The 19,760-nt window shown below is 47.7% G+C and overlaps 1 protein-coding gene across 4 annotated transcripts in view; it reads left to right on the top strand.

Moving 5' to 3' along the window:
* CD151 (CD151 molecule (Raph blood group)) overlaps nucleotides 1–13,021 on the top strand; it is a 36,094-nt gene extending 23,073 nt beyond the window's left edge. For all 4 annotated transcript variants that reach the window (XM_039553295.1, XM_039553294.1, XM_039553296.1 and 1 more), the window contains 5 exons: nucleotides 1,189–1,263; nucleotides 3,713–3,817; nucleotides 4,669–4,824; nucleotides 5,717–5,803; nucleotides 6,573–13,021. In XM_039553295.1, coding sequence (XP_039409229.1) covers nucleotides 1,189–1,263; nucleotides 3,713–3,817; nucleotides 4,669–4,824; nucleotides 5,717–5,803; nucleotides 6,573–6,632 — 483 coding nt within the window. In that variant the 3' untranslated portion in view covers nucleotides 6,633–13,021. The remainder of the gene's footprint in view (nucleotides 1–1,188; nucleotides 1,264–3,712; nucleotides 3,818–4,668; nucleotides 4,825–5,716; nucleotides 5,804–6,572) is intronic.
* Nucleotides 13,022–19,760: the final 6,739 nt, after the last annotated feature.

Raw genomic sequence — 19,760 nt, forward strand, 5'->3', positions numbered from 1 at the left:
ACCTTTCTTAAGGTTGAGGGTAAAACAGAAAAAGGGAGATATTTTGTTTGTTCTGTCCTGGGGAAGCCAGCTCTTACAGGGACTTGAGGTCCTTGTTCCTTGTGGCTGGAATTGGTGTCTCTTCAGCTTTATCTACAGAAAGATTAATTTAATAGCAGTCACAGAACAGCCTGAATCTGTAAAGAAGCTGTTCATTGCTGACCATGAGCAAGGCAGGGGCTGTTTGTCAGGAGAGGGGTTCTCCCTGAAAAGCTGTCTTTGACCCTAAGAAGGAAGTGGACGCATCACCCTGGCTCTTCAGGCCTACCTAGTCCTTTTAATCTATTGCACATATTCCTCATGGGTTTGGCTTCCCTACTTGTTTGTGTATAGATCAGGGCTTCCAAACAGTTTTCTGTACTGTCCGTTTGAATCTCCTTGTGGTAAGCAGGGCTTACTCTTTTCACTTCAGTGCCACCAAGCTCTTTTAAGAAATAGTCACGGTCACCTATTCATCTTCTAAGAGTTCTTCTCACTTTGGTTTTGAGATGCTGAGCTTTTCCACCTAGGTCCCACTTCAGGAGCATGTACAGTCCCAGTGCTGAGTGTGACTCAGTGCTAAAATCCATCGACTCAGCCTGTGGCTGAGCTCCGCAGAAGTCACTGGCAGCACAAATGATGCTTTATGCTTAGCTGCTGTGCTGTATATTTGGTGAAATGGGCTCTCTGTGTCTTTACTGAATCATCTTTATAACATACATTGCTCCTTAGTAACTTGGTGAAATGCCCTAAACAATGTCAAAACAAGCAAAAGTTTAAATTTTTTTGGTATTGATGTCAGAATCAGATATTTTGTATGATACTGAGTGTAGTCATTAGGTTATCTAGCAACCACTTTCTTTTGTACGGTGATCTTATCTTGGTTGCCTGCACTTTCCCATTCTCTATATCCCTCTGGCTCTGAGAGTTAAACACACACTTGCTGCTGCTTGTCTTCAGTTATTCTGTGGTTTGATGTTTTTTTGTTAATCTGTGGGATTTTTCCTTTCCTACCCTGTTGGAAGTCTTTATTCCAGCCCCTGCCTTTGAACACTGCTGCAGAAAAGCATGGGTGAAGACAGTCAGGCATTTTACCAGGTAAAGAAAAGCTGCCTCCCAGCATCTCCTTATGTTCTGTTCTAATGTGCTCTTTTTCCCATTATTTTACAGTACTTCATATTGTTGCTATGCATCTTTCTCCTGGAGATCATTGCAGGAATCCTGGCCTATATCTACTACCAGCAGGTGAGTGGACATTAGACCTTGGAGACTCAAACAAGGGAGAGAGAGCAGCTCATTATCATCCCATCTCTCCAGCCAGAATTTGGCTTGGATGCTTGGGACATAGGTCTGGTTGTGGTTCACCTACTCGCTCCCCTCCATATACAAAAGACCTTGGATTATTTACTGGTTTTGACAAAGTGGTGGTCATTACTCCAGGGGGCTGCTCAGCCCTGCTGCTCCGCTCCTTCCTGTGGTGCACTTTGTGCCCTGTTTTTCTACAGACCCTTGTAGAAGACAATTTTTGAGGCTGTGTAGATCTAGGGACTCTCCTAACAGCCTTGAAGGCGTAGTGCAAACAGCTGAAATCACCTTAGTGCCACTTAGCAGGTTAAGGACACAGAACAGTTCCTGCTGCATCTAGCAAAGGTGATGAACGGTGCAGCTGGGAGGTCCTTTCAGGTCAACAAGTTTTTGAGAGCTTTACTTAAGCAGCCCAGCTGAGGGGCTGGAGAAAAAGGACAGTCTCCCAACAGCTGCAGGTCTGGCTTGGCACTTCTTGCAGTTGCTGAGAGCAGAGCTTAAGTCATCACTTTGTTTTCAAAGGGAGTTTAACTGCCAAGGCACAAACAGCCTGCAAAGTTGCTCTCATGTCTGGAAATTGACTGGAAGTGGCAAATTAGGATTGTTATCAAATGACTGTCTGAAAAGCAGCTGAACATCCCATCTTGTTGACTTCACTGCCAGGACTCCTTGCCATTCCATTTTCTCTTGGACCTTCTGTGCTTTGCCGTGGATGGGCACTGGTGGTTTGCAAGAAGCCAAAGAACTGTACTGGCTCCTGCCAGGAGGGATCTGGGATATGAGTGTGCATATTTAACAGGAAAAGATCAATCCTGGCAGGCATGGCAGGAAGCCAGGATCTGTCCATCCATCTGTGCAAAGGCATGAGGTTCATATGTGACAGTGGATGAAGAGGAGCTGATCCCTGGGTTGAAATAAAGGACAGCATATTCAGAACTGTACCCTTGAGTGCATCTCTGATCAACAGCTGCATATCCCTTTGCCCTCTGGCTGATAAATCCCCCTTCTCTCTTGGTTGCAGGCTGCTTGCTCTGTTTGCCATTGTTTTTATTTCAGCCCTTGCTTTGGTGTCTAAGGCTTGCATGTGTGTGTCTAAACTGGTTCTTTTGTTATCTCTGTTCCATGCTGCAGTTCTTCCCCATGAGCCTGCAGGTAACTGCTTTTCCCTCAAGTAATAATTCTGCTAATGGACTCTCCTCTTTATTTCCCTCCGCCTTCCAGTTGCTGAACCTTTTCCTTTCTTTCTATTATGCTAAGTCCTTTGCATTTCCATAGAGCTTCCCAGCCCAGGATCTCAAAGCATTTTGCAAATATTAATGAATGACGCCTCATATCATCTCTGTGAGGTAGGTGTTGTCCCCATCTGACACATGGGATTGGAGAAAACAGGGTTTCAAAGTGAGAATAAACTCCAGACTGTATTTTGCAAAGTTTAGCGTAACCAGATGTTTGACCTCTCATTTACTACTTACTGTGTAGAATAGAAGGTATATGAAGAGGTTGCTCAGTTGTTTCATCCATTGACCCCATCTAAAATGCATCTTGATGTTGTTTATTGGTATAGGAAACTTGGAATTTCAATTTAGTTGGACTGAAGCAGTGTTTCTGCATGAACCAGTATGGAAAAAAAAAAAAAGATGGAGCTCTTTGGCACTTTTTGGCTGTCACCAAAGGGTGAGAAAAATTCAGCTAGATTAAAAGAGTCTTCATAGGAATACGTGTTTGAATCCAATCACCTGAACATGCCAGTGGTTTATGATGATGCTTTCAGAAATTCTGCTCTTGCAAAATCAGACTTTGTCTCTCTATTATTAAGAAAGGCCTTGCAGTGATTTTTGCAATTACACGCTTTTAATTCCCTCCTGTGGCATCCTTTTTGAAGATGATACAAGAGCTGTTTGGTCTACGTGGCTTCAGTCCACCATGCCACAGACTCCAATTTCTTCCTGTTTCTGGACAGAGTGATTTGTATTTTTTACAAAAACAGAGTTCTTAGTATTTTGTTACAGGTTTTAGAGGGAGAAGACTGCACATGGTCTCACAGGCATATTCATGTTTAAGCAGGCACACTTTCATATTCCCTTTCATTGCAGTCATGTCTTGGCAATCTGGCATATTCAAGGTGAGAAGCCACGTGGAGTTGTGTAACACAGGCTGAAATTTTGTCCCAAAGCACCTCCCTGCAGTTGTTAAAATAGAAGCCTGGTCTGTAATCATTTGGAAATAAGCCTGTCCAGCCTTGGAGGATGATCTTGAAGGAAGCTGTAGCTTCCACTAGGTTCTCCATCCTCCTCTTGGAGCAAAGGCAGTGGAATGTATGTAGGACTTTGGGTCGTTCTGAGGAATGAGTTTGCCTTGTGATTTTATCCCACTTGTCTCTTCCATTCAGCTGAGCCTGGAGCTGAAGCAAAATTTGAAGAACACCATGACCCAGAAGTACCGGAGGGAGGGAGAAGAGAGTGTTACCAGCGCAGTGGACAAACTGCAGCAGGAGGTAGGTGTCTCTGGAGGCAAAGAGAATTAATGCAACTGCAGGGCTGAAAAGGCATCTCTTGACATCCAACCTAGAGATATTTCTCCAGTATGCTGAGTGTATGTTCTGCTTGTTCTCATTCAAGACAGAGTTGGGTGAGGTGCAGGGCCTGAGCCATGCAACTGGCAGAATTGCATGGTGTGATCACTGAATTGCATGACCAGTAGCACTGGGGAAACAATATCTGAACTGCTCCCAGTGAACTGGAGCTGCCAAGTCACTCTGACAGCTGCTTCTACTTTCCCTGTTCAAAGCTTTGGAGAAATTGCTGACATTTTTCATTAAGCTTCTCAGTACTCTGGAGAGCAAGATGTAATGAAAGAAGATCTCTCCTGCCACTGTTGCTTGCTGCGCCTGGCTCAGGGGTGGTTCAGGTTAGGGCTGCCACAGTTCTGACAGGTTTTTCCACAGAAACAGCCCTTGTGCACAGGCACTTTCAAAGCACAGGGACTACTCTATGCATAGTGCCATAGCAGGTGCATTTGTGATGGTAACTGGTAATTAAACTTATCCTGTTGCCATCATTAACACGCAGTTATGAGCTGAGGCAGCTGCAGGTGCACTCTGGTTACAGTTCGTCCCAGCAGTAAACAAAAGTCACAGCTGCTGCAGGATGGATGAACTTGATATTTAATGGCAGTTTGGGGAGCTCTTAACACAAAAGTCGCTAATAATTATAAAAAAACCAAACCCATGAGATAGCTGTAGTGTCTGCAAAGGCGGGTGAAGCCCAGGGCTCGGTGTGGGAGGCTGGAGGGAGAAGAAGGTTGCAGTGCCTGCAGGCTCAGATTTGGCTCTCCGTGTGTGTACAGTTCAAGTGCTGTGGGAGCAACAACTACACGGACTGGGCCGACAGCCTGTGGATCAAATCTCCAGAGGCCAGTGGGAGGAAAGTCCCAGACAGCTGCTGTAAGACGATCACTGACCTGTGTGGCCGAAGAGACCATCCTTCCAACATCTACAAGGAGGTAAAGAGCAGAAAGGCTTCAGAGCCACCTGTCACAAAGTGTGTAAAGGAGGTGGGCAGGGAGTGATGAGGGTATTGTGTTATTACTGCCAACTGTCAGTAGGCTTCAAAGTCAGTAGCATTCCTTGGAATGTAGAATTCACTTCTTTAGCTGAGTGTTCAGCTCTGTAGACTGTTACTTAACAGGTAGATGTAGAGGAAAATAAATTATGTTTGTTACCACTGGGTACATTAATGATGGGGGGAAGCAGGAGAGGTTGTTGGTTCTGGCAAGAGACTTGGATGCAAGTCCTGCATTTGACACAGCTTCCTGTGGTTGGAACTACTCTGTGAGGTGCAAATGGAGATACTTCTGGTCCTTGACTGACAGTTGCAAGGCAGAGGCAGATAGAGCCTGGCTTTCCAGGTTCACACCAAAACTCACTGATGTAATAAATAGCAGCGGGAAGAATTTTTTTACTCTTCAAAGGCTTCAGTTATGTTAAGAGTTCTTGGTACTGGATGCACTCAGCAGTATTTCCTTAGCCTTTTGGCCTCACAGGAGCAAACGTCCCCTCCAGGCAGGAGCTAGGCAGTGGGTGAGGGAATGTTTCTCCACATACCTGAGAGAAGAATGACACTCTGTGATGTGGCTGGTTCTTCTGCATTTCTCCTGCTCTACCAGCAGCCACCTTGGGTTTGTTCAGAGGTTCCTGGGCCAGTTGGTCCTGAGCAATACCAGCCATGATGCAGTTCACATCATCTGCGTAGCTTTTCCAGAGATATCAGGGGAAGAGATTGCTGACAGACGCCACTTTTTGAAGTGCTGCTTTCAAGGGTCGCAAACATTGGATTAAAGTGAACAAGAAGTTAAAATGAAGCTGATTTTCCATGTCCCTCCTTTCACCCTGCAGAGTGGTTGCATTACGAAGCTGGAAAACTTCATTCAAGAGCATCTGAAAATTATCGGGGCAGTGGGCATCAGCATTGCTTGTGTGCAGGTAAAAAGGGCTCTGGGGACTTTTTGGGGTGCTGGGCAGAAGTTGAAGGAACCCCTGAGCTGAGGGATGGAAAAAAGATGTTTTATTGCTCTTCCCTGCCTGGCAAGGGGAAGTTGCCAGGTACTTCGGGGACTCGAGGATTCACCAGCTGCAAAGCAAAAGTCTTTGTGCCAGTGTGGTGAATTCGCTGCAGGTGACGGTGCTTACGCTGCGGGACCGGGGAAGGAGTTGTGCTCCGGGGCCATGGGAGGCCACGGCTCGGCAGCCCGAGGAAGCCCTCCTGTGGCCGTGTCCCGTAACTGCCCGCCCCGCAGCCAGGACCTTCCCACCTGGGATCCTAAGGATTAGCTCGGGCCATCCAGAATTTTTCCTTCGGCTGTGCTATGTTGAAGAACAGCCCCGTGGGTCTGCGATGATTTGCAAGAGAGTGATGAAAAAAGGTGTAGAATGTGAATGTCTTGCATTCCCATTTTAAAAGGGGAAGGCACAGGATATTCTTTTTTCCCAATGCAGACATGTCTGGGACTTCCTCATCTTCCCCTTTGTTCTGGCAAGCAGCCACATTACACCCCAGGAAGCTACTGTGGTTAATTATGAGGATTAGCACAGATTGTTTTTTCCTGCTGCCTATTGCAAGCTGGAGCATGTTATCCCCAGGCAGGAGCTGGCTGACACTCCAGCGGGTCTGAACTGTCAGTTTGCAAGTTGCTGGCTCCACTGCATCCATTCTGTGGTTTTAATGTATTTCTTTCTTCCCTTTACACTGTAGATCTTTGGGATGATTTTCACCTGCTGCTTGTACAAGAGTTTAAAGTCAGAACCATATTAATAGCTGTGAGAGCTCTGTCGCTCCCCCTCTGCCACTTCCCTTAGCACCCGCCAACCTGACCACTCTCCGCCACCACCACCAAAGTGTCTGTAACCTGAGGACTTGGCTCTGTAATTGAATGCCTTTAGAACCATGCACTGCCTTACCTGCCCCTCTGGGGAAAGTCATCCTCCTTGTTGTGTACGAGGCAGCCGGGAGTTCAGCGGGTCCTCTTCAGTGTCAAGAAGCAAAAGAGCTGTGGATCTTCTGCTCGAAGCTTTAGCACAACAGTCCCTTGATATAACTACAAAGCAAGATTTATCCAAGGCCCTTTCCCTTGAGGCTTTTCCCGAGCCAACATGAAGCTCTCAGGATGCTCAGGATACAAGAATCATGGTTTGCTCTCCAGAGAAGTGGCTCCTCAGTACCAGGCATTGACTGTGAGGACAGATGATGGTTCTGAGCTGGAGCCAGAGCTGAGTTTCTCATACATGGAAGATTTCCCTCCCTCCTCCCGAGTGTGCACCAATGTCCTAACACAGCTGTTGTCCACCAGAGAGGATGCCTGTCTGGTTACTTGGGCCAGGAGCTCCTTGCCCTGCTGATGGGGAGCACAACTTGGTGCAGCTGAAATGCAGTCGTGACACTCATGTTGCCAAGATGTTGTGGGTGCCTTAGGATTTCTCAGCAATTCTTCTTCCTCTTCCTTGAAGCCTTCTCCAACACAGTGCCATTAGGAGCCACAAGAGGCCTTCTGCTGCCCCGCAGTTCTGGAGCAAAGATGACGGACTGCCTTTTTTGGGTCTAGTCTGTTTTATTGAGTGGTTCCCAGCATGAGTGAGAACTCTTACTTCCACCTCCCTGTCCCCTGATGAGGTTTGGTGAAGAACTGGTCTTTTTGTGGGGCTGCCATATCTTGCTACCCTTTGGCCTGTTCAGTTAGTGGAAATACCTTTTTCATCTGTTACATGTTGAGAGGTTCCCCTGGTTTGATTTTTCTAACTAAAACCTCCAGGTTTGCCTCCCTTGGGCAGGAAATGAATATATACCAATGTTTTATCAGCCTGCAAAGAGCTTGTTAGTCAGCTGAGGGTTTTCTGGCTTTGTCTGGAAGCTCACTTTACTGGTTACTGCCGAGAAGGTCAGGAGAGTCAGTTTCAACCAGTTTCCCCAGTGTACTTGGTAAATTGATAGTGCTGGGTAAGCTGTTTGCTGCTGAGGAATAGGTTTTAATTAAATCTTGTCTCTGCACTGGGGTGCTGGATACATATGGGACACAGACATTGCCATGGACTTGGTGCCAGCAGGATCTTAGCCTGAGTTCATGGGATCTTGTGTTCCTCTTGTCTTGTTCCCTCCTTCCTGGTATGCCTGTTACACTCATGAAGCAGCAGAAAAGGGAGTTTGGTGTTTCTGAGCAGTGAAGACAAGCTCAGACCTTCATAAATTTCTTCCCTCTTCTGGCCTTTTAGTAGTGCTGGCTGAGCTCTGTCCCTGGCAGCAGACAGCCAACATAAGCAGAATCATCCAGACCAATCGTGGGGGTTTTGGTTCACAAAGCAGAAATCATGGACTGGAGCTAAAGGGCAACATGTTAAAATTCAGAGCAGGTCAATCTGAAACTCCTCCATTATCAGTCCTATGAAATAATCCTCAACTAATGCAGAAAGAGAGGTGGAGGAACTGAGGTGTATCCTTGGTTCCACAGCAGTAGGAAAGAGAGGAAAGAAATCTAAATGATTCTGTAATGATCTAAAGGAGAAACCTCTAAATTATTTCTTGTTTTATAGTAAAGTTCCTTAACAAGTATTGACTACTAGCTAAGAGGAAAATATTGAGCATGTTGCTTGAAGCAATATTTCTGATTTCTTAAGCATATCTTCATAGCTGCCTTTGCCCATTCCCTTCAAACACATTGTACAGGGTTGGGAGAGGCCAGGAAGAATGAGACATGAACAGTAAGTTGGCTTGTCCCCACTGAGTTGTTTTATATTTTTTCTCTGTGTAACAATATTCATTGCTTTTGGTTTTTTTTAACCCAGTTTAAGTTGCTGGCCAATAGAAAAATAAAGCTTAAGACTCTGTACTGACTGTGTGCAGCAAAATTGAAGGGCTACCATGAGCCAGGTGAGTTCTCTGGCTTGCTCAGATCCTGCTGCTGAGGAGCCGACTCCTCAAGAAGAAGATGAATGGAGGGAGGGAGGGAAGCTGTGGCAGAGTCTGCTTCGCATCCCTGCCCGTGCCAGCCTGGTTGTGGTGTGCTACTGTGGGGTGCTGCAGGCTGCTCCCCCTGAGAGCTGAGGGTGCAGAACCTCAGGGGTTGCTTGAGGTCACAGGGGTTACTTGAGGTCATTGGAGTACCTGGGAAGGGTTACCTGAGGTCATTTGGGGTTACTTGAGGTCACTGGAGACCCTGGTAGGGGTTACTTGAGGTCATTGTAGTCCCTGGGAGGGGTTACTTGAGGTCACAGGGGTTGCTTAAGTCTCTTTTAATTGATTGCAGGATCAAATGAGGGCACAGGGGTTACTTGAGGTCAATTGAGGCTCTGATGATTGATCAAGGTGTCAAATGAGAACACAGGGGTTAATTAGTATGAGCTGGGGCCAAATGAGAAGGGGCACTTTGGTGTAATGGGTCAAACACTGCCAGTGCAGTCCAGGGGAGCCCAAGGCCTCAGTGTCACCCAGTGGCCTGCAGTGTCACCCATCACTTGCTCTCTGTCCTGTCAGGGTTGTGATAGGTGTGCTTATTAGCTCTATTGATATTTATTATTAATTAGCATTATTAGTTTATTTTATTAGTGTTTATTACAATCTCCTGCAAGAATTAGCATCTATAGTATTGGTATTAGCTATTAACACAATTATCAAAAGTTGTACTGCTGGGATCTCTTAAATTCTATTTACAGTATTACCTTTTAGGATCCAGTAGTAGAATCACCTATTGCAACCTAAAACTATGATTATTTATTAGAATAAATAGTAGATTTATTAGTACTGGTAGTTATTAGTGTATTATTAGCTGTCACAGGGGTATAAATGTGTCCTGTTGGAACCTCCATGGGATTATGGAATACTTGTCCCACCTTCTGCATCCCATGCAGCCGCAGTCTGTGCACGCAGGTGTGGGCACCCAGCACTGCTCCAGGGTCTGTGGAGGTGTTAGGTCATAGGTTGGACTTGATGATCTCAAAGGTCTTTTCCAGCCTAGTTCATTCTAAGATTCTTTGTCACGTGGGCTACTCTTCTTTGTCACAGGCCGAGTGCCCAGGCAGGCAGCACAGGGCCTTTACCTTCCCTTCTCCGTGCTGCCCAGCTGCCGTCCGTGAGCATCGGTCAGGTCTGCTTCAGCAGACCAGCTGGGGTTGGAACTGGCTCAGGGCTCTGCTGTTCCCACTTACCGAAGGCGCTGGAAGTCTTCCATCCCCACCCTTCGGGATGCAGGGGTGGGAATGCCCTGTGACGCGTTCCGCGCCGGCGGTGTCCCCGCCCGCAGTGCGGAGCGCGGCCGCGCGGTGGCGATGGGAACGCGCGGTGTCCCAGCCCCGGGGAATCCCGCACGGGAAGGGAACGCCGCTCCTTCCAGCCCCAGAAACGGGCCTGGTTCTCAGGCTGCAGCACCGCAAGACAGGCTGACAGCGTGACCGGGCCTGCACCCGGCTCTGAGCAGGGATTTCTGCCAAAAACACCCGCAAGCGTGTTTGCCTGCGCAGGGCAGACAGGCCCGGCTGGCTCGGGAGTGGAGGGGTGAGCCGGTGCCCCGCTGCTGGACTGCTGTTCATTCCTGGGATGCATTGGGTAAGACAGGAATGTGACTGTGTACGTTTATGAGACCTCCTCCCAAGCCCCGTTTGCAAGAGAAGTGAGTTGAAGGTGGAACACAAACCGAGAAGGAAGGGCTGTCCTGTTCCCCTCTCTGTCCTTAGGAGTGCAGTGTGGCCACAGCCACTCTTTCCCAACCCCAGAGGGAAATTAGCACCCCTTCTGCCAGACTGTCATGGAGTGGTGTCTGAAGTCTGAGCGCAGAGTGTCTGAGCTTGAAGATACTGCTTAAAAGCGATTTCTCTTTCTCTTTGGAAGGGCTTCTGCAGTATTCATGATCAAGGTGCAATTGCCATCTTACAGCATCCCGCAGCCTCAGGTCTCATCCCTCTCTCTCGAGACAGGAGCACAGGCTTGTCTCCCTTTGAACATGGAGATTTCAGCTGTGCATAGCCCTTTGCAGCAGTTAGCACAGCCCGGGGTCTGCTCTCCTGGGGTGGCCATGTGGTCAGCACAATTTGCTTAGGAATAAAGGGGAAAACAGCTGTAGTGGAAGCAGTTTCTGCAAGGGTCCAGCTTTGGGCAGTCACTCTATTCCTGCAGTTTCAAACAAGACAAGAATTTTATGCTCCCCTGCAAGGCTGCTTCTAACCCCAAACCAGTACAGACATGCCCTTTCTTCTGCTGTTTAACTGGGGGGAATTTTCCCCCTAGGGAGGCTTTGGTGTCCCTTTCTTTTGCCTTCAGTGGCAGCTGTAATGTCCTTGTTTTCCTGATGGGCTGGGACTGAGCACTGCTGCAGCAGTGGAGAGAAAGTCGAGGCTCAGGCAGTGATACTCTCCTCCCTGGTGAGATAGGACAAATACCGCCTGCTTGGGAAATGGCAAGGGGAATGCTCTCTCCTTTCCTGCCAGTGGCACCGCCCAGCAGGCCACAGAGGCGACGGGGAGCAGATTCATGTGGTGCCTTCAAAGATGACAAATTCCTTGTGGGGAGGGAGCGTAATGCTCTCAAACGAGCTGTAATCCCATGAGCAGCAAGGATGCTGATGCCCCCCAAATGCATTCAGTGACTCATTCCAGCATCGCTCCAAGTTCCCCGTTCTGGGGTTCTGAAGTGCTCTTACGCCCTGCAAAGGAGGCTGCTCCTCCTGCGTTCCGGCTGCCTGCATTAACAGAAAGGAAGCTGCACGTGCCAAGCCCATCAGGATCAGCAGCTTTTCCTCTCCTGATTGCGGCTCCTCTCTGCAGAAAGGGAGCTGCTGAGCATAACGCTTTTCCAGGCTTCATTCTTCTGGGTAGTGAACTATCTTGCTGACAAGAGAAGAGCACTTTCTACCCACATGGAGTGTAGGGAGAGCCCCGTGCCCTGGCAGGGCCTGATCCTGCCACGGGCTGCTGTCTCCCCGCATTGGGACAGAAACAGCCAACCCTGCCCCCCTGCGGTCCCAGATGTGACTTTGACTGTCACATGTGTCCCTGGCAGCCATGGGGGGAGCATGAGGGCCACACTGAGCCCCTTGCACCCCTGGGGTCAGAGACAACCAAAGCAGGCACTACACCGGCGTGCAGACGTGTGGGGGGATGCTTTGCAACTTTGACCATATGTGTGTGTATGTACATCTGTAGATCTCCTGCCATGCTGGAGGATTTCCACTGCCTGCAGGAGCCTTTACAGGTGAGGTTTATATTTCTTACTTTGCTCAGAAAGGCTGGAACCTCTTTACCCCAGAAGTCTGACACCACAAAAATGTGCTTGATCCTTCCAGAGTCATGGTTCCCCTCTCCCTTCTCTCCAGTTCCTGGGCAAGCTTCCTGTTTAATGACCTTTTTACCCTCCCCCAAGCAGTCTTTAGTGACTAATTGCTTTCCCATGTTGTTTTACATGCTTTGATTCCTTGCTGCCCATTTTGGGATGCAGAATTGAGCAATGATGACCTGAAATGTGAGGCACCAGGCTCAGGTTTTGGGACTTCGCTGCTATCTTCACTCCTGGAGGATGTCAGCTGAGTTCCCCCCAGACTGAAATAACAGCTAATAGTACTACAAAATGACATCTGAAGGCATGTTCCTCCACAGCCAGCTCTTGTGGTTCTTCTCTTGTGTGTTATTCCTCTGTTATATACTGAGCATCATCAGGACCTATTTTATATTTACCTAAATTAAATCTTGTCCCATTTAAATGTGCCCAATTCTCTAAGATATCCCAAGCTAATTCACATATTGTGCTTGTGTTTTCCATCCCTCTTCCATCATCGCTCCACAAACATGATCAATATTATAATTTATTTCCTTTTCCTCCTTCCTCCTTCTCCCACCGCCCTTTTTCAGGTTTTTAATAGCAGCCAGTTAAAGGCTGACGTGCTCTTTCCTCTGCTGAATGCCTCGTGCTCTGTGGATGGGCTCATGAATGATTCAGTTGTTTAGGCTCTAGCTGGCAGTTGTGGCAGGATTACTCAAAAGAAACATTTGAGGTTTGTCTACAGTTCCAGATTGACAAATCCTGAACCCCAAAAGAGGGAGCCCTAAATCATGGAACAGCAAAGAAAGTTGCATATGTATTAAATACATTTTTCACGTGTATTTTACAGTTCACTTACCACAGGTAATGTCATGGGATCAGGCTATTAAAATCACAGTTCCAGCAAACGTGGGCTCTTGGCCTCTTTTATACCAAAAAACCAACTCTGCCTTCAGGGAGCAAACTGAATTTAAACAAATGTGGGTGAGAAGAGGCAGCATTTCACAAGCAGAGCGGTGGGTTGGCGGGGATGTGGTTAAGGCTCTGACTGGAATACAGGAGTTGTGTCCCCAGTTTGCCTGGAGGTTTGAGGAGACCTCTTGTACCAGGGTTTTTTGGCAGAGCTCATGACCCCTTTGGGGAAGTGAGCAGCTACTCAGATGTTACTGGTGCTGGATGGGAGTGGAGGAGCAGACAGCAGTGCAGGAAAAGTCCCTCCTGCACTTCCTGAGTGAGAGCTGAGCTCCTTCTCACCCTTGAGCCCTCCACCAGGGCCTGCTCAGCACAATGGACAAATTAATTACTAACAGTGTTTCCTTTTCCTTGTCCTCTTTGATTGAAACTTCCTTTCAGTGCCGGTTGAAGCTGTGCCAAGCTCTGTGGAGCGTCAGTCGCAGCTGCACCTCTTCAGCTCCGCCTGTAATGAACGTAACAATAAAAATACTGCTCCAAAGGAGTTACGACCCCACAAAACTGCTGAACTCTGGTGGCACTTCTAAAACCAGCAATAGGAAATGCACATCACTGGTGTCAACTGCAGCTTCTGGTTTAGAATCAGTCATTTTTTCTGGTTTCTCATAGCCTGGAGCTTTGAGTAAACTTGATTCTGCTCTTGCAGGCAGAGGTTTCTGGAATGTGAATGCAAATAGCTTCTGCTCTCCATGCACTGCTACTCTTGTTTCACTGCTCTAGGATTCAGAGTCCTTCTCAGAGACAGGGTCCAAGGACGCTGCTTGTCTCCCTGAGGGGGACCAGGCACTGCCAGCCTGTGGGTTAGCTGTTATCAGGAACTAGGCTGGAGCAGAGAGGCAGTTTGGGGTTTGGGCAGAGGGAGACAGTTCCTGCTTCACCTGCTTACAGCCAGTTCAGGGGAACAAGTTCACCATTCTGGTCCAGTTTTTAATACCATTTTTCCCCAGGAAAGGGTCCTGGGGGAGGCAGCAAGCCACAGCCCCCTCAGGTGTTCCCACCTGCCCCACACACAGACCCTGCAGGTAGGGCAGCCTGGCTGACATCACCTTCTGGGCAGGGGTCAGAAACAATGGGCTGTAATTAAGGCAGTTATGGTTTGAATCAGGCACAGTTGAACTAATGGCTTTTTTTCCAGTCTATATCCTGGATAACCTAAAAGCCAAGCTCTGAGGTTACTTTTGGGTGTTGTAGGAGGCAAATGTTCACCCCTTGTTCCTCCAGCTAATTAATCCTGTTCCCAGTTCTGCTAGATGGGGCAGGAGATGCCTCTGCTTGCTCTTAATGAAGTTGGTTGGTGCCTGAGAGTTATTTGAAGGCTTGAAGCTGCTCCCCAGCATCTCTTTGCAGGGCTGGGTCTTCCCTTCTGCTCCTCTAGTCCAAGTGAGGGTCTCTGGCACCAACCATATGGTGGGAGATGGGGAACCACCATCCTTCCCAGCCACTGGGGTCTTGCCCCCTGGGCCAGCCTGCAGGATAAGGTCTGTGCTGAGAGAGGCTGGGAAGCCCAGCGGGCTTAATTTGGGGCTGCTGTTTGCAGCACTGACAAAGCTGAGGCATCACCTGCAAGTGAGGCCAACCTTAGGCCTGGTGCTCCCAGCTCGAGTTCTTTGTGGTGGCCCAGATCTTGGTAGGAATACTTCTTCCCGCTGGGAGCCTGGTGGCAGCCACCCTCTCCTGCAAGCCCCCTTGCACCAGTTGGAGTGGCAGCTCGGTGGTGGCCCTCTGGAAGGGGCTTCTGCTGAGGGCTGGGGATGAGCAGCAGAGCCAGGACCAGGCACGTGGCACCTGGCCCAGCACCCTGTTCCTGTGCTGCCCCTGTTTGTTGCTGAGGAGCACCGCAGCCACACTCTTCTGCCCTCGCAGGCAGCTTGCAAAAGCATCTCAGCTCTTTCTAGACATCCAGCCCCAGTCATCTGGTGGGATTAAATCCTGCCTGTATTACATCTGCCTAAAAGTTTCCTGGGGACCGGGGCTCAGCTGCTCCCTGGAGTAGCATCTCGCAGTGTCTCTGTAACTCAGGTACCAACATGACTTTAATACAACTTCTTAAAGTATGCATTTGTACCTAGTAAGCCCTTGAGTACAGCAGAGTCCCTTTTATATTGAAATTCAGGATTCTCAATAACATTTTATTATGAGGATTGCTATTTTTGGAGTTGCTGTTACTCTGTTATGAGCAAGGCACCTAACATCCTTCAATATGAAATCATTAAGGGCACAGCAGAGTTCATTACAGGGGCATTTCTCTGGATTAAGAACAAATCAATACCACACACTAATATCACAGCCTGCTACCTGACTTTGGTTGCAAATAGCACATCCAGAGGCAGATGCTCTTCTTTTGGCCTCTTGTGCTATTCTTCCAATATCTTATTTACTGTTTTCCCCCAAGCTGTTGTGATGGATTTATGAGCAGACAAAATCCAAAAGTTGTTTTTCCTTGAGCTACCTGAATATTGTAGCTTTTAAAATAAAGAAGAAAGAAATAACCAGCTTAAGTTTGTGATATTGCAGTAACCTCATATGCAATATGACTTCCCTGCTTCTGGAACTTGGCTGAGGGAGCTGGGGTTGTTTAGCCTGGAGGAAAGGAGGCTCAGGGGTGACCTTATTGCTCTCCACAGCTGCCTGAAAGGAGGCTGTAACCGGGTGGGGGTTGGTCTCTTCTCCCAGGCAACCAGTGACAGGACAAGAGGATACAGTCTTAAGCTGTGCCAGGGGAGGTTCAGGTTGGACGTAGAGAGGAATTTCTTCACAGAAGGTGATTACACATGGGAATGGGCTGCCCAGGGAGGTGGGGGAGTCACTGTCGCTGGAGGTGTTTAAGGAAAGACTGGATGTGGCACTCAGTGCCATGGTCTAGTTGGCATGGGGTGTTCAGTCCCAGGTTGGGCTTGATCCTCTCACAGGTCTTTTCCAACTTAGCTGATTCTGCGAGCCCCCCTGGAACTGGATGTGTAGAAGGGAGTGAAGGCCTGAAGCTCTCTCTGGTTATGTTTAGTTGATCACATTCAGAGTTTATGATAAGTTTCAGGTATTTTGAGTTAGGAATGTACCTGAGGGAGGTGGGATGGGAGGGAAAAAGGCTGATAATTTATAAGGAGTCTCCAGTAGAAGGAAGAACTCTGCTGTCCAGGTATCCCCTGGAGAATTTCCTTCTTTTGTGGAAATGTGCCCTGGTTGAGATGTGGAAGCAGAGGAGTTTGTTAGCCTCCTGGGCATGCTGCCCTGGCTGGGGGCAGGGGGTGAGGGCAAACCCCACTGTTGTGGTGGGTCTGGGCCAGTTTGGCCCCAGCCCCCATGAAGGACCTTCAGTCAGGCAGTGCATGACCACGTTGATCCTGGGTGGAGGCTCCAGCTTTGTTCTGGACAACACAGATCCCAGTCCTGCTTGGGACCTGTCCCGAAGCAAGGTTGCCCATCATGGTTTGAGACAAAGGCAGGATAACAGCAGTTTAGCTGTGGGGATGCCAGGCTGGCAGGAACCACCAGCTGCCCTGGCTGTTGCTCAAAACACCAGGAATGGTGTCCCAAGATGTCTCTGGCTGTAGCTGAAATGGGAGTTTCTCCATGGTGCTGCTCCCAGCTCCTGCAGCACGCATTCATTTGGTTCAGTAGCAGCTCAGGTCACTGACTGAGCTGAGACCAATGGCATCTGTTTCTCTTTATTTATTAGAAGCAATTTTTCATCAGTGGAATTTAATTATTAGTCTTTTGCTTTTAAAAATGTTGCTTAATGGAAGAAATCAGCCATTTTTCTAGGCTGCATTTAATGCTGAGTGGATCCAAAGAGGGTTTTCTTTGAGCTGTTTTGACAATGATATTAAAAAAAAAAATCAAGTTGGTGAAGTGTGGAGCTGTAGGCCATCTCTGTAATGATCTGAAGCACTCAAGCCCTTATTAACTTAATGCTTTCATTTACTAGCTCATTCCTGGAGGAAGACCTCCTAGTCAAACTGCTACTGCTTTTTAAAAAGAACCTAAAGTTAGTAATTGCTTCAGCTGCACATCTCATTACAAGGAAAGGCCTACAGCCTAGAGCAGCACTCATCTGATTTTTGTTGTTAAATTTTTGGGGGGAATTTCAGCAAAACCTCTTGTTATACCTCCAGCCCAAGTGTTAGCCATGGCATTGCTGCCTATGAATTTATAAACTTAACTATAAAAGTTCTGAATTCCCACTCTCTTTGGAAATGGGAGGCTCGAGGGCTTGGCTGTACCTGTTAAGGTATTGGTGAGGAGCTGGACAGAGCCCATCAGCTGGTGGGTAGGGGCTGATCAGTGCTGGGAGGAGCACATCCCGTTGCATCAGGGCAGCCTGTAGCCCTGAGTAGGGGCCACTGCTCTGATTACTCTTTACCTCCTTGTTCCATAAAGTGGATGTTTCTCCCTTCTCCCTCCTATCACTGCCTGGGAAGGAGCACACTTTCACACACACTGCTGGAAGGAAGACTTCGTTAAAAAGGAAAAAAAGAAGGGGAGAGGCCCTTTAAGGCAGCTTTCAGTAAATAGCTGGGGATAATTGGGCTTTAGCTGTGTTCTTATACCTTCTGGATTGCTGGGGGCAGTGATGCTGCTGATCTCTAAATTACTGCAAAAGCTCAGGGCAGTAGCTTTCCATCAGTACTTCCCACACTGGGTTCTGCTTAGTGTCAAAAAGTGATTTTTAAAATCGAGTTAAAAATACTCCATTAGGATTTGAGGGTGTATGATAGGGGTCGTTGATAAGAAGTATGCAAGAAGAAGACACCAGGGGTTGGGTGAGGTTAGGCTGCTCCTTGTTGCCCATCTCTGATGATTTCTGAAGAGTGGGATGAGTGCCATCCCAGAGGTACAGAAAGGGCAACTGGGGCATTGCACTGATTGCCCTAGGCTCACATTAACGAGCCTGTATGTTCTTGTCAAGGCCTGTCCTTAAACAGACACCGTGAGCTGAAGCCTTTTTCTGTTCTTGAAAGACACGAGCAATGGAGATGGGCAAAGGGAGTCTCTGCTGCTGCTGTGGACCAGCCTGGAGAATGCAAAGAGAGCATGGAATAGGATGGACCCAAAGTACTTCAGGAAAGATTCCTGTTGAGCTTCATGCACTTGGATCAGGTTTCTGGAGCGATGTTGGCAAGGAAAGTGACATTTAGGTAATCTCTGAAGAAATTCAAAGCTTGTAGATACAGCTGTGGTGAACCACTAGAAAATGTGGAAAGCAGCAGCTCACGAAAGGTCAGTATGTAAAAGTGGATGCTGAGCGCAGCTGTCCTACTCCTGGCACTGATTTATTTAAAGTTTTTTCAGAAGTAGTTCATTTTTTGGAGTTCTCCAAGTAGACTTGCTTTTAAAAGAAGGAGATCTGATTCCCAAAGAGAGAGCATTCAGTATTTATTCTTCCTAGCTCTACATCCAGCTTGTGGGATGGGGAGTGTGTTAATTCAAAATCATCAGTGCCTACAGAAAGGCTTGACCACAGCCTTTGCCACTTGCTTTGTTAACTGCCAGGGTTCTTGAGCCCCCTAAAGTCTGTGGGCTTTTAGCTTTTTGCCAGCTGTTCCATGCCTTTCTTTGATCATTAGTTGTTCATCTCCTAAAGAGCAGGAAATAATGAACCCGTTTTATTAAAACACTTGCATTGTATTTGGGAGGGATAAATGAAGGGCTTTCCTGCACGAATTTTCTGGCTTGGCTGTTACCAGACTCAGTGTTGAACACAGGAGCAGATGTATCCTGAAAGTAATTGTGGGGAAACTCATGTGGTGCTTGGGATCTCGGTGGCTTCACCCCAGCTACCTGTGACCTACAGCACAAGACAAGGTGTGGCTCACCACAATGGATGACTGACAGAGTCTGGAAGATGTGTCTTTGTGGAGAAGGAGAAATTAGATGAGGGGTGCAAACCCTAACATTTTCTGCATGACTTGGCTCTACATTCCCTATATATTTCTGGAAGGGAGTGTGAAGGAGAAAGCAATGAGGGTTTAAACAAGAACTACTCCCATGTAAATATTGTGCTGCTTCCAAACACCAGCCCGAAGAAAAGCCTTGCAGCTGCCCCTGAGTGGCAGGAGTCACTGCAGCCAAGGGTAACTTTTTACCTTTTATTTTCTTCTATGGCCTTATGTGGTAGAGGTTGAAGTCTGCAGCAAGATCTGAAAGTTCTTTGAGTGCCTAATGCTTGGGCACCTCAAACAGCTTTTCTTAGCAGAACTTAACAAAATGAATTAATCCTGGACACCTGAGTGGTGTAGGGCACCACAGGCTACCAGGTCATTTTAAGTCACACTGAAGTTAATGAAAAGACTCCCACAGACTTCAGTGGGTGACACATCAAACTGTCCAGCATGGCAGAGCCAAAGGCTTGGCCACATGCTCCCTGTCCTGGGTTTTCAAATTGTGCTGCCTCCACTGAACAATTAAAAATGCTTCCTCACTGGCTGGAGGAACTGAATAAAAATTGGAGCTGAAATTAAAAAACACAATGTAAATCATGGTGCAAATGCACTGAAGGGGAAAGCAAATCTATGTTCATATTCTGGGCAGTCAGAGCCAGGTGGAAGCAACATTATCTTGGAGATGTCTCAACTGAGAAGTTGCAGTAATAAAATCTTTCTGGCTAATTGAGCTCAACTGGATGTACACGGGTCTGCTCTGAGAGGGGTCAAAGTAGAGATGCTATTTTCTTACTAG

Source organism: Corvus cornix, chromosome 5, assembly GCF_000738735.6.
Source record: "Corvus cornix cornix isolate S_Up_H32 chromosome 5, ASM73873v5, whole genome shotgun sequence".
NCBI classification, from domain to species: domain Eukaryota; kingdom Metazoa; phylum Chordata; class Aves; order Passeriformes; family Corvidae; genus Corvus; species Corvus cornix.